General features: G+C 37.6%; 1 protein-coding gene across 1 annotated transcript in view; it reads right to left on the bottom strand.

Annotated features, from left to right (window-relative positions):
• MALRD1 (MAM and LDL receptor class A domain containing 1) overlaps window positions 1-13602 on the bottom strand; it is a 225882-nt gene that overhangs the window by 83110 nt on the left and 129170 nt on the right. Inside the window, exons 23-27 of the mRNA XM_072413411.1 lie at window positions 12931-13144; window positions 10921-11168; window positions 9059-9353; window positions 7212-7457; window positions 4218-4375 (exon numbers count right to left, since the gene is read on the bottom strand). Coding sequence (XP_072269512.1) covers window positions 4218-4375; window positions 7212-7457; window positions 9059-9353; window positions 10921-11168; window positions 12931-13144 — 1161 coding nt within the window. The remainder of the gene's footprint in view (window positions 1-4217; window positions 4376-7211; window positions 7458-9058; window positions 9354-10920; window positions 11169-12930; window positions 13145-13602) is intronic.

The following is a 13602-nucleotide window of genomic DNA, read 5'->3' on the forward strand; positions in this document are numbered from 1 at the left end:
AGTAAGCCTACTCTTTAATGTTTAGTATTTAAAAGTGTTGTTTCCCTTGAAGTTCTGAACCAACAAGTGCCAAGAGCTTCCCTGGTATTTAGTTTTATGACTGTCATGGTATGTTATGCCTGTTAAGGTTCTCAGTTATCTATTCATGGAACACTTAGCAGCCGTTAGTCAACTTGACTTGTGCTTGTTTTGTAATGCTTGAGACATTTTGCTATTTATTTTAACACTTTGCCCTTATATGTTTTAGTAACATACCCCATTATTTATATCCACATAGGAAACTATAATGAGTGTAATCCAATCACTATGGAATGTGTCAAGGATGTGTCCATGTGTCAATGGAATTTGTCAAAGTAGTTGGGGTTGACCATTCAAGAACATGATATGAGTTGTGACAAATTGTGAGACCATATAGTTTTGTTTACATGATACAATACATCCATTGTCCCAAGAAATGTGTTTTTAAAATGGCAATATGAGTTAGAGTTTGATGGCATTACCAAAGGAGGCCATCTACATTAAACTCAAACAGTTTTCTCTAAATAGCAGTGGAGGCCTTGGATTCCATCTTTCACTCAAATATAATCTATCCTGGTAATTTCACAGTTCACATTTTCAAATTGAAGAACTTTTTAGGAGTGGTAAAGTGATTTCCTTTTTTGTATGTATGTTGCAGGATGAATGTTGCGTTAGATGACAATAAGCATGTTCTTGTGTAGGTAGAGTAGGTCATGGGTAATAGAAACCCCCAGCTAGGATTAAAGGATATTAGGACTCTAAACGGTTTTTATAATGGGTTTCAGGGTTAAGCAGAAGGTTAAAGAAGCCACAGTCCTGCCCTGCTAGGGAATGGGGACAGGTGAGTAATGTGGGTTTAGTTCCACTTTAATTACTTTTTCTGCCAATGGAGATTAAACAATGACAAACCTCTGAACTTGTCCTAACATTCTAAAATGGATCGATGTATATACCCTTGTTATTTTCTAACATTACGGATTGTTGGAAGATATTTAAACCCATGTTGCTATTAAGTTTCCCAGTGTCAAGGGGAGCTTGAAGTATGGAGATGCCTGGAATTAATAACAAGATGAAGTAACATTTAGAGGATACAATGTAACAGTCAACATTCCTTTGGTTGGGTACACATCACAGAACTTACACACAAAAAGAAAGTTTTAGGTCCATCAATAATTACATTACAATTTATTTTTTAAAAAGCCAATTTAGGCATTAACCCAAACAGTTCTCAATTTTCTACCCATATACAGTCTATATACAATATAACCTACCTTATCTTATGGCTACAGTCATTTTCAGTTCATTCCCTTTCTTCATGAAATTTTGGCAAATGTATTTACAAATCTGATGGGTGACTGTAGGAAAACTAGCCCCTGAAGTTAAGCTTTCTATGTCTCTTCCCCTCCCCAACCTGTCAATTGGACAATGAAGGAGCAGCAGTACACTGATGCGGACATTCCTGTCCTTAACCCTCTTTTCACATGTTCACAGAAGCACTGTGCTCTAGTTGGCTTAAACTGTTGTCTGTAATGCTTTCTGGGTTCTGCCCCTCAAGAGTGCACTTATTCTTTTGTACTTTGCCTCCATCATTTTAAGTATAGGATATGCACTATTCTTTATAAAAACAGCCTGAATATAACACATTTAGTCAAAAATCTAAAGCTATTTACTTCCTCAGCAGAAACCTCTACTAAGCCAAAGTATTATTCTGTAACACTTTTGACACAAATTCTCTGCAATCTGAAACTTGAACCAAGGAGTCAACATTAAACCAGCCAAACTCAAACCAGCAAAAGTGTCTGGAATGCCAATGTTCTTTGTTTTAACAAATGTTAAACACAGTAAAGCATTTCTATTACTATTTGGCAGAAGACTTGAGCTGTTTTTCATTTATTTAAGACAGACGTGAGCAATTTAAGACAAAATAGAAGACCTAGTTTTGGTCTACAATGATCCCAAATACTTCACACTTTAAATGTTTTTTTCTTTTCTATTACATTATCCAGAATTAATGAACTTTATAAAAACTATGAACTTTATAAAGTGCTGTGCCATATGTATAAAAACAAGATAACAACTGGGCAGTTCTGCTTTAAAGGCATCTTTTATATTTGCTCTTTAACAAATTCTTTTGATTCACCTGCACAGCTAACCCCATCTACTTCCAGCAGAAACTCTTTACAAAAGAATAACACTTTTGTTCCATGAAAATATCTTTTAACTGAAACTATCTTAAAGCCTATAATCAGTCAACCGTCTAGCTTTAAGTGCTCAAAGGATTTATAGTTCTTTATGGATTTCTCCATCACTTGAAGACTCATGATAATTGCTGCCTTAGTTTAAATACAGTGGCTAGACTTTTCAAAAGTTCCTCGTTGACCACTTGGAATAGAGTTACTCAATTCAGATATTGATCTGCATCACTTGCGTTTCCAGGAGAGCCCAATCATAACATGAATAACACTCCAACGGTGCACCAGATGGAGAAAAATCTAGTTTCTACAGAGGCCAATATAGCTTGATCCGCCAGTAAGTCCTTTAGTCATGTTAATCCAACATACGCTTCTCAGGAAACTGGCACAATTACTTTTTGATTTAATAACTAGAGGGCAAATTTAGTTTTCCTTACCTGTGATATGTTTTAGCTATAGTTTCAGCTATAGAATAACAATCAACTTTGCTAGTCTCTAACATTATTACAAAAAGCAAATATGCTTTGGGATATGAAAATTCAGCATTTACAATGTTCTCACAAGAAGCAAAAGATTAATGCATATTTAGACACAGTTAACTTATTGTGTAGAAGAATACTGCCATGGAATACTAAAATCAGACTTATTCAAAAGACATTTCAAAGAGCACTCATAATGTGCAAAGTGCATTTATCTATGCTGACCAATCAGAGTTCAGTATTTCATTGTAAAGAGGCAGCTCATATATGATCTGCATAAGGGGAATCTTCCTAAAAGATAGTCTAGCTCCAGTAGCTATTTTGGTGCATGTACCGGGCATATTATAGAATGGCTATGCAGATTTTCATGTGCAGATTAACCTATTTCAGTGAAATACCACTGTTATGAAGCACTGGGCATGAAGAATGAGTAATGGCAGCAAACCTACAGTATATCTGCTTTTAAGGTGCTTACTAATAAGTTGAAAAAGGTTTATGCTATTCCAATTTACTTTATTAAAAAACAAGATATTTCATGTATGTTTGTGTTGCCTATGAAATGTTTTCGCTACTCTTTGTTTGGTGAAACCACCTGGACACTATGGAGCACATTGGAATGCAAACAAATTGTCTAACCATGGCCAGTAAAAAAAATATATATTTATGAAGCACAGCAATATGCTTAATCTATATACTTAATGCTTTAAAAATGAATGGAGAGTGTGTAAAAAAAAGCCTCAAAATCTGTGTACAAGATGTTAACTTTTACAAAGGATTATATAGAAGACTGGACATCATAGTCATAAATACAAAAGTGCACCCCTAGCAGCTCTCTTCACTCCTCCAATGACCTACTAATGACTTCTTCACTTATAACCTTGTCAAATGCAACCTTTTAGAGGGCTGCCTCAACTCTCTGAAATGGTCTTCCTCTTCCTTTTAGGCTTGTTCCTACTTTGTCCACATTTAAAAAAGTTCATCTTTTCAAACTCACCTACTTGTCTCTTTCTGTCTCTTAAACCCCTTACTACTCATCTACCATTCCATATCTCTCTCCTATTGTGTGTTATTTCCCCTACCTCCTAGATTGTAAGCTTTTTTGGGCAGGGTGCTCTTGTGTATTGTTTGTTCCTGTCTGTTATTTACAACCCCTATGTAATGTACAGCGCTACGTAATACATTGGCAGTTTATAAATATAGCCTATTAATAATAATAAATTAGGCTCTACGTAAGGGGAATTCTCCACACACTTTAATCAAAGCATCATACATCTTCTAATATAAGAGGTTTTACTACATGCAATCTGTGTAATTAGGGGAAGGCACAGGTACAAAAGGTTCAGGTCCAGAACTCTTAGCATATCAGCATATCTCCCTTGGCAAAGAAAGCAGCTCTAAGTGTTAAAAGAATACATATTGTGATTTCAACAACCCTTCATTTTAAAACAATTTCTTGTTTTTCCATCACATTGGACTTGTCCTTTAAATGTCAACTGTATGATACATTGTAAAACAAGGGAATTCTTACTTTGATAAGGACTCGTATTTGGCCAGTAGCCTTTGATGACATGTAGTACCAGAAGCTTAGTGTACAATCTTCTCCAGACTCCTTCCATTTGGTGCTTTTTATATGAGCCTTTTCACCACGCAGTCCACCCAGGGACGTTTCCAGAGAAAGAAAGTAACCTAAAAGGTGAGTCACAGTAAATACGTGATACAGATAATTCTGTTATGCATCTGTTGTAATTGTTTTTCTTATAGAGCAGTGATAACCACAATTCCTAAGCAGGGTTCTTTCAGAAGTTGCCTGGGGTTCCTTGATCTGTGGCTGACTAACATCCCATAGGATGGTCCCTGGATAGTTTTAGGGCCAACACAACTTGACAAAGCCATCTGTGTGGAACCAAGGATCTTTTCAGTTGTCTGTACAAGTGACACCCTGATTACTAAGGTATGGTGGACATTTTTCCACTGGCAAACAATACAAAAAGCATTTTATTAATATTTGATAATAATTGATATTTCCCCAAGGCTTGGAAATTTTTTTAGTGTTTAGGGGTAAAATGTTTGAGAAAGGCTGTTCTAGAATGTAGACAACAACATCACTTTCAGGGGCTTATACATAAGAAACCAAGGTGTGGAGCTACCAAAGGGTAGAGCAGCTTGGGTGTTCTAGAAATGACTGACACTTTGGTGACCAAATATGAAGAAGAACAATATAATTGAATAGAAATTGGACTGAATACTTTTGGGAATGATTAGTTGGTATTTGGGTAGTCTGGCAAACGCAGGCTTTCATTTTACAACATTTTCTGACATACGCTTACAGTAAAAAAACACAATAAACAGGCTGCATGTCAACTGATTCTAGAGCAGTTTTAACAAGCTTACGTACCATTGGATCCATCCATCATAGGCATCAATTTACAGTACATGTTAACCAAGTAAGACCCAATATATTTAATTAGAAAGATCATTCAATACCTGATGGCAACCATTTATTACAGTGGATCTCACCCTTGGGGATATTGGAATTAAACTACGGGTGGGTATGGGTTTTCTTATCTTAAAGAGAAAACGGAAGCAGGATTTTCTGTAATAACCCTGAAATCAAATTGGAGACCTCCTTAATTGCACTTTATCATATGTTTCCAGGGATGGATTGCTTCTAAGCTAACATAAGCATCGAGTAGCAGGGTCATCAGGGGTGGCAGACAGCCACATAACATCAGAGTGCTGTCACTAGCACATCTCTGTGTATAATAAGGTGCATACTGACATCATGCATGCTGGTTCCTTGCTGCTTCTAGGTGTACTAACATGTTAAAAATTGTTTTGTTTAGCTTCCCTATTCTTGTGTAGTTAGGTTATATAGGATATCATGTTATATTAAAACCCTGTACAGACGTCAAACTGATGTGAGATGATTGTCACTAGAAACAATCATTTGTGATCATTTCTAGAGACAGATGAATGAACCAGCACTGTAAATACAGTGCGATTCTGTTCTATGGGGAGGGGTAAGTATGAGTGAGCGGCACCCTGCTGTGTACTCACCCTTAGGCTATGTACACACGTGCAATCATTGAAAGATCCTTTCCAACGACTGCACAATGCATAGAGGAGTGCTGAACATATAGCATTGTTCTGCTCTATGGAGAGGGGAGGGGGAGAACGACGGAGTGGCATCCTGCTGCGCTTGCACCCCCATCACATTCATTATGAGCGTTTGTCGTCCATGGTCAATGGATCCGCCAGAACGGTCGTTCGGACGATGGATGACGAGCGCTGTACACATGCCAGATTCACGACCGATTTCGGCCCTGATCGGCTGATTGGATTCATGAAAGACATCAGGACAAATTCATGAACGACCTCAAGTGACTGCTGTACACATTTTCAGTTTCTTACCCAAAACAAGCCTGACCTCTCTCTCATATTGGGCAAAAATCATCTCACATGAGTACCTTGCCTTAGGGGTGCACAGTGGTCAGTCCTGATCAGCCATACACAATCCACTGTGGCCACTGTAAAGGGACGATGTAAGGCCCGAGGACCGGTTATCTCGAGTAAGAATCGTCTGATGTGTTTGTATGTAGCCTAAGACAAGCCAGTCCACTGTAGTTTAGGAAGGTGGGTAGTAACAGAAAACAACTGGACTAGGGGAGGAAGATAAAAGTCTTCCTATTTCAGTACTATGTTGTTCTCTAGTACATAAAGGTTAAAAATGAAAGTTGAATGACAGGGAAAAAAGTAAAATAGCATATATTTCTTTTCCTTTCATTGAAAAAATGATTATAAAAAAAATATACCTACGTCGAATTTTCAGAGATCTATATTTTTAATATATTGGAAATAGCTGCTCAGAGCTGCTGAAACCACTGACTGTTGGAACATGTTGAAAATGATACTTCCGGTGGAATAAAAATGGTAAAAAATAAACATCGACCTTGATAAATTGTCCCTGTATGTGTGCGTATTAACTTACTAAAAAAGCAGCAAATGTAACTATTTTTCACTTTTGTATAATTGTAAGAACACATCATTAAAATGTCTCATTGCTAAAATGTCAGTGCTATCGTTCAGAGAAATGCAAGCATTAGAAAAGTTAATGTAAATGTATTCAAAGTTATGTGATGGAACCACACATAACCATAAAAAAAGTTTTCCAGTTGGAAAAATAACATTCTTTGTGAATTCTTCACAATGCACATGACATTTGAGCTCATTAGTAAGCAAGCCAACACAGCAATGTCAATGCGCAAAGTGCAGTTACCCAGGGAAACCAATCTAATTGTTACTGCAATCAAACCTGTGAATGATCATTTCAATTGTTTTAAAAATATATCTGTCTGGCACAATCATAATTTACTGCTTAGTGATTCACTCATCTATAATAAGCATACAGCTTGTGTAGCTTGATCTTCCAGACAGCCATCAAGCTTGAATTAAAAAATCACAACACCAGAGACAACTCCGATATTTTATACCGGAAACCTTTTGAAATAAAGCTGTATTGCACCTTTTTCATTTCCCATTGTGTGGTCCATGATATGAGGTTTCAAAGTTTGTGAAAAGTTTCCTAAGATCCAATCAAAGCTGTCTGACATGGAGTTCTGCCAACCACAGAGGCCATTTTCAAATGTACAAGACGTGCCACAGTCCTTCTCATCGGTGTTGTCCCCACAGTTATCCACAAAGTCACATTGCTCTTCTGGCCTGTAACATTTCCTATTGTTACACTTCAAGAAACCCAGTGGGCAAAAACCTGAAAGGTGAGACAACACAGATAATCCAAGGAATTAGAATTCAGGTAATCTTGAGTTCATACATGTAGAATAAAGGAAACACATTCTTGGTCCATGTAGGCCAAAGTACCAGGTTTGGATTTATTATTAATTTATTACATTTAGTACTATTGTAACTAGCCTCTTACACAGTATTAAGACTCACAGAGGAAGGGACAGGACTGCTAGATTGTGGGAAGTGTTGTATGCAACAGTGCTAAGCATATTGATAGAAGGAAGCAAAAAATGTGGTGGGATGACTCCATCAGTTTGCTGCAGATCTCTCACCCTTCAGTCTTTAGGCCAGGAATGGCAACCACTGTGTAGCTACCACAGTGTATGACTGTAATAGAAAAAGTGGTGGCATCCTAAAAGTTTTGTGTAAGACCAGAAGAAAAATAATTTGCAGGTAAATAGGCCCCACTTTTTTGCATTTTATCTGTGTATTTAGTTGTTTGCCTGGAGCTCAACTTAAATACCCAGAAGCACGAACTGATGTTTTTATTAATTTCCTGTTTGACAGACTCTCCCTTCATTCCTTTTTTTCAGCTTAGCTCTCGCATATTAGACCTGCCTTTCTCACCTTTTTTTAATATAGGAGAACCTTTGAAATACCTTTAAGGTCTTCAGGGAACACCTGCTATAATTATTATATCAACAGATCACAATACATTAGCATGGTGGTCACAGGAAATATGCATGTTGCTGTGAATTGGGAATTGCTGTGAATTGGGAATAATATCACCCTTACAGATAGCCAAAAAGAATATTGGTGTCAGGTGAATTGTCCCGAGAGGCACAATTGCTCAAGAAACCCCTATCAACTTTTGGAGATACCTCAGGGTTCCATGGAACCCTGGTTAAAAACCCCACAATAGAAGAACATTGGAATGTATCCAGTATTTTTTTACTCTTGGCAGCTGCATGGAGAGCTGGGGGTGCAAAGGAATAGCAAGAATGTTCTGCTGTAGTCAATAAAGCAAACATATTGATTTGCCCTGCATAAAAAGTATGTTTCAAAAAGGTCGAATCTAAATTCAAGAGCAGGTTTTGGATGGTCAATACTACTCACACTGTTTTCTCTTTTTAAGTTTGCCTGGTTATTGGTAACTTGAACTACACAATCGGAACATAATTTTTTTTTGAAGTTTAATGTGGAGATATTCCTAAAAAAATATATAAATTCCTTCTAACTGCCACAACGAGTAAAAGACATATAGTGGTGTCAGCTGACTCTTCATATTGTAGAGCAAACAGAGAATTGTCAATATCAGCTCCAAGAAAGTGCTATCCATGTCATCACTTCTGGAGTTTCCAAGGTGGCAGGTGCCTAAAGGTCTAGCCCAAAATGTTATATCAAATTTGGTCACTGCTTTTTAAAAGAAATGTATCCAAGTAACATTTTCATCTTCTTTCCAAAGTGGGCCCACATGTTGGAGCCCAGAGCTAGACCATACATATTAAGGGAATGTGCTACCACTCAGCAAAGTGTATAGGAAAAAATCCAACTGGTTTATCCCAAAAAAATTAAAGATGAACTGAAAGACAACAGTTCATCTGAAGTGACATCGATGTGCTTTACCTTTCATGGGCCAAGTCTTCTGAGGCTCAGAGACAGGAATGGAGGATGGAATGCAGTCATTAGACAGAACTATGTCGTCCAGAGCAATGTCCCCTATAGGATCTTTGCCCACTTTCCCTTCAAATACGACATAAAAATCCTCTTCAAGTTCTTGAAGTTTTAACTCCTTCCTTTGCCAGAAATTCCCTTGGTCTCCCGTCAGGTTTAAATGTTGCACTGCCTGTCTGCTCACTGTCACCTGATACACGTTTAGAGAGCCAATTCCTTCTCCATACATGTGGAAGTAAAAAATCAGCTGTGAAAGAAACACAGAGACGAGCATCTGAATGAAATTTGAAATCATATACCGATAATATAGGACATTTTGGGGCAGAGGTTAAAAACGACAGAAACTAGAAAAAAACCTTGCACTGCATGGGGTTCTTGCTGGTTTATCTTGAAGAAGAGTTTCAGCTAGGATCAGGATTTGTAACAGAAAACATGCAGCAAACGGTGTGTGTGAAAGAAAGGAGTACCATCTTGGGTATGGAATCTCCAATGATTTACTTAATTTTGGCCTACTTGTATGGTGGTGATAGAAAAGGGGGGACTGCGAGTAGTGTACTCGTTCTTGAGCTGGTGTTGTTGCAGGTGGGAACATAAGTTTTGGTTGGGGCAGCTCTCCCAGATCGTAGGATGGTAAGCCATGCCTCCAAGGGCTTGCAACTGGGAAGGGAGTAGGAAGATGTGGAAGTGTGGAATTTAGGGTCAGGGAATTGTAATTGTTATTAGGACTATTATTGTTATAGTTTATTATGGTGAAATGTTATAATGTTTTATATTCTTTAAATTTAAATTTGTATATGTATATTTTACCGGAAAGAGGTTTACATGTCTAATGTTATGCCAATTAAGTGGGCATCAAGGCTATTTCCCAGGAAAATGGGGAGAGGTGGAAAGGAAAGGAAAATGGGCGGGAGGAGAAGGAGAAAATTGTGAGATGGGTAGAAGGAGAAGCGGGGGGGGACAATACTAGCTCCCTTCGTCAGGGTTTAGCAGTCTTCCTGGACAGCTAAGAACAATGTAACTGATATAGCGCCAACAGCAAACACAGAAAGTTTTCAGGTTACATAATTTCTGGAAGGTTCAACAGGTTTTTTTTTACTTTGATTTTTTTAAAGCTTTTTTGGTGTATATAAAACATATCCTATAAAAAAAGAATCTGTCACTCTATTTAAATGAAAATCTTGTGGCAGTAGCAGATAATAGGCAATTGCATGTTTTCTTGTAGTTTTTTCTTAATTTACTAAGAATCTGACCATTTCTCTTTTATTTCTGAAGAATTTCCATATGGACACCTTCAGCAGGTAAACTGTATTCCTTGCATGTATTGCAAAATTTTCAGGTTTGATTGAAGAGTATGTAACATTTACAGCGCTGCGTAATATGTTGGCGCTATATAAATCTAGTTTAATAATAATATTAATTCTGGAAATCTATTTACACTAACACTGAACATTATATTTGGACGTGGTATAATTTTCATGGGACATACTAAAGAATGTGAAAGTATACTAACAGTTTTTTATACAATATATAACACAGCTTTTTATTAATTCCACATGTGTGATTTTATAAGATTCCATTAAAAGAAAACAAAGCTGCATGGAGAAAAATGTTGCTGTTGATATTCTACAGGTTCTGCTAGTGTTGTGTAAATGTTTGTAATCCAGGGGTATACTGGTTTGGGGGGCCAAGTCATATCACTATGGCTATCTCGTTTAATACATAGGAAACTGATCATTAAATACTGATGTACAATTAAGGAAATCCAGTATTAGGAAGCTTGCCACATTTAGTTTTGCATAGGCTGGAAAATGTACCTTGCAGTTTCTGCTCCACTTGCTGACCAATGGCCCAGAAAGTTTAGCTGCTTGGCCCGGTAACTGAGGAAATGAACTTTCAATGAAAATGTAACTTCCAGATGGATTCTGCAGAGAGTGATCAGTGACTGGACCGGTGCTGAGCGTTGGTGTGCTTCCAGCTCTTAAGCTCCAATTGAAATTATCATCCTGGTCTTGTTTCCAGTCACAAAGGTCGAATTCAAAGTTGCAGCGTCCAAGATAGGCACCTAGAAATATTTAGGATAATCTATAGTCTTTACCATTTTTCTGTAGTTAAACATATGGAAAAAGACACACTTTTATTGCATAAACACAAAACAGTAATGCATGGTATGGGTAATTTTGAACACCACACCACAACACATACAAATACAAGTATAAATGAACATGTACTGTAAGGCACCAATACACATAGATGGTTACCTGGTGAGATTTATTTGACAATTGAAAGTCAATTGTGCACTAACAGATGCGTTAAAGATGAGTTAAAGTTAAACTGAAGTTCTACTTTTACAAATGTTCAATCAGACAGGTCATTATTGCAGAAAGAAAAGTCCCTTCTGCAATATTGTGTTTTATCTGCCTGATCGCTTCAGGCTTCTGTTGACAAAGCTGAGCTGCATATGCACAGTGTCCGATTTGCTTGAAGAGAAAACCCAACAACCACAGCTTCCCTTGTGTGTCAGGGGGATAAATAAACTCCCATGTGCCTGCATGGGAGTTATGCCATCTTAGCAGGGGCAATCAACATTGTCTCTGCCATGGAATGCAGATAGGTGAGTTGTGTGGATTTAGGGAACAGAAAGTATATTACATAAGGCTACTTGCTAGATGTGATGTATGCACAAGTTTCCCTTTTTTAAAGCTAAAAACATTTTAGAAAGGTAAAGAAAACTGCTATACACCTATGGAGATGGACAAGAACATACATGGTCGACAACCATAGCTCCCTTCATAGACATAGTGGTGCAATGATGTATTGAATGCTCCCAGAAGATGGACGTTTGTTATTCAGGTTATTTATTTTTATTGGTTAAAAAAATATATATAATAAATACTGAACAGTAAAAATGAATGCAGCCTAATCATATAAAGGCTAAAAACTGCAATATATTCAACGGTTTTGGGTCCAGACACCTTTTAAGTTTTTAAAGTACTTGTTCCTATGGCTTGGCATAACCATAATCATCAAAAGAATTAACATGTGCTATGAGCCCTGGAAATCCTCTGTGATCCCCGGGCACTAGAGGTTAATTAACTCACACAGCTGCAATCCTTGAGAAGATGCCCAGCACAGGAAAACCTCCTGACATTGTAATATAAGTATCTCTTACAAATGATACCTGTATTCCCCCGGGGGTCATAGTGGAACTGAAGATTTCATCTGCAGTTCAGTTCCCACGGTCTCAGCTGTGACTGCAGGTGATCCCCGGGGCACTAAAGGTTAATTAACCTGAATGCAGTTGCTGAATGCAGCTCTGGGAATCCTCCTGTTTTAATTTTCTCTTCCGATGGTTTTGCGAAACCATTGGAAGTTTGAGGAAATTTTAGTACCCTAGTATATGGTACTATTCCAGTGAAAGAGAACATTAAGCTCTTGGACAAAGTAGAGGCTATCTGACATTACTGGCAGACTCTGGTAGTGTGTCTTTCACTGTTCACTGCAATCCCTCCACTAGGTTATTACTGTGTTTTGCCCATTTGGGCTAGAGAAAGAGATTTTCCCGAAAGGGCGAACTCTAGTGCTCACTACTACTAATGTGCATTGTAGGGAAATCAGTGTTGTGTTCCCCCTAAAAAATAATAGACATACCACGATAATCATAAGTAATGTTACAGTTATTGCAAAATCAATAAGCATATAAGCACATGAACCTTGCAAGCCTGCACAGTCTGCATGGGTTAAGCACAGGTTCTTTTCTCAGGTTTACACTCAGGCCTGTTGCAGTCATTACAAGGAGTATTTCTACAGCATGCTCAGTGACTTACGACATATGTACGGATTCTCATCAGAATTGTCAGAACAATCATTGACAAAGTCACACAAGTTGTTCTTGGGAATGCAGTACTTATTGGCACACATGAACTCCTCGGATGTGCACTGTTTATCTTGGATCTGCATTGGTGAACAGTTCTCAAAAGATATGTCATCCACAGTCACATCTCCAACATAGCTGACCCCTCGTTTGGCTTGTAGAACGATCTGCATGGGATAAATAATTAGCAGTGAAGATAGGTAGAACTTGAAATGCATTTCGAGAAAATGTAGTTCAAATTTTATGCAATCAAGGGACTGTTTATAAAGTACTGAATCTGAAATAGATTAATTACTGCCTATGAATACCCAATAAACTGGAACATTTACCACTAACACAATGCCAAACAATGTTACCCCCCAAATATATAGTCCATGACACATTGCTAAGGTGTGTTTAGGGTTCCATTATTAATGAATTGCAATGCTGCACACCAACACATGTGCAGTGAGATGCCATGTTTTGCGTTAAGCTGATCCTTGTCAGCTGTGCATCAGAAATAAATTTCTGAACAGTGGAATGGCAGGCAAATAAGTAATTTTACATGGATTTTTTAAGTAGATCTGACATATTTGGACTCTGCATACCTTATAGTAAAATTTTCACATATAGGTTTTCATTTTAG

This window comes from Pyxicephalus adspersus, chromosome 5 (genome assembly GCF_032062135.1).
Source record: "Pyxicephalus adspersus chromosome 5, UCB_Pads_2.0, whole genome shotgun sequence".
NCBI lineage: Eukaryota > Metazoa > Chordata > Amphibia > Anura > Pyxicephalidae > Pyxicephalus > Pyxicephalus adspersus.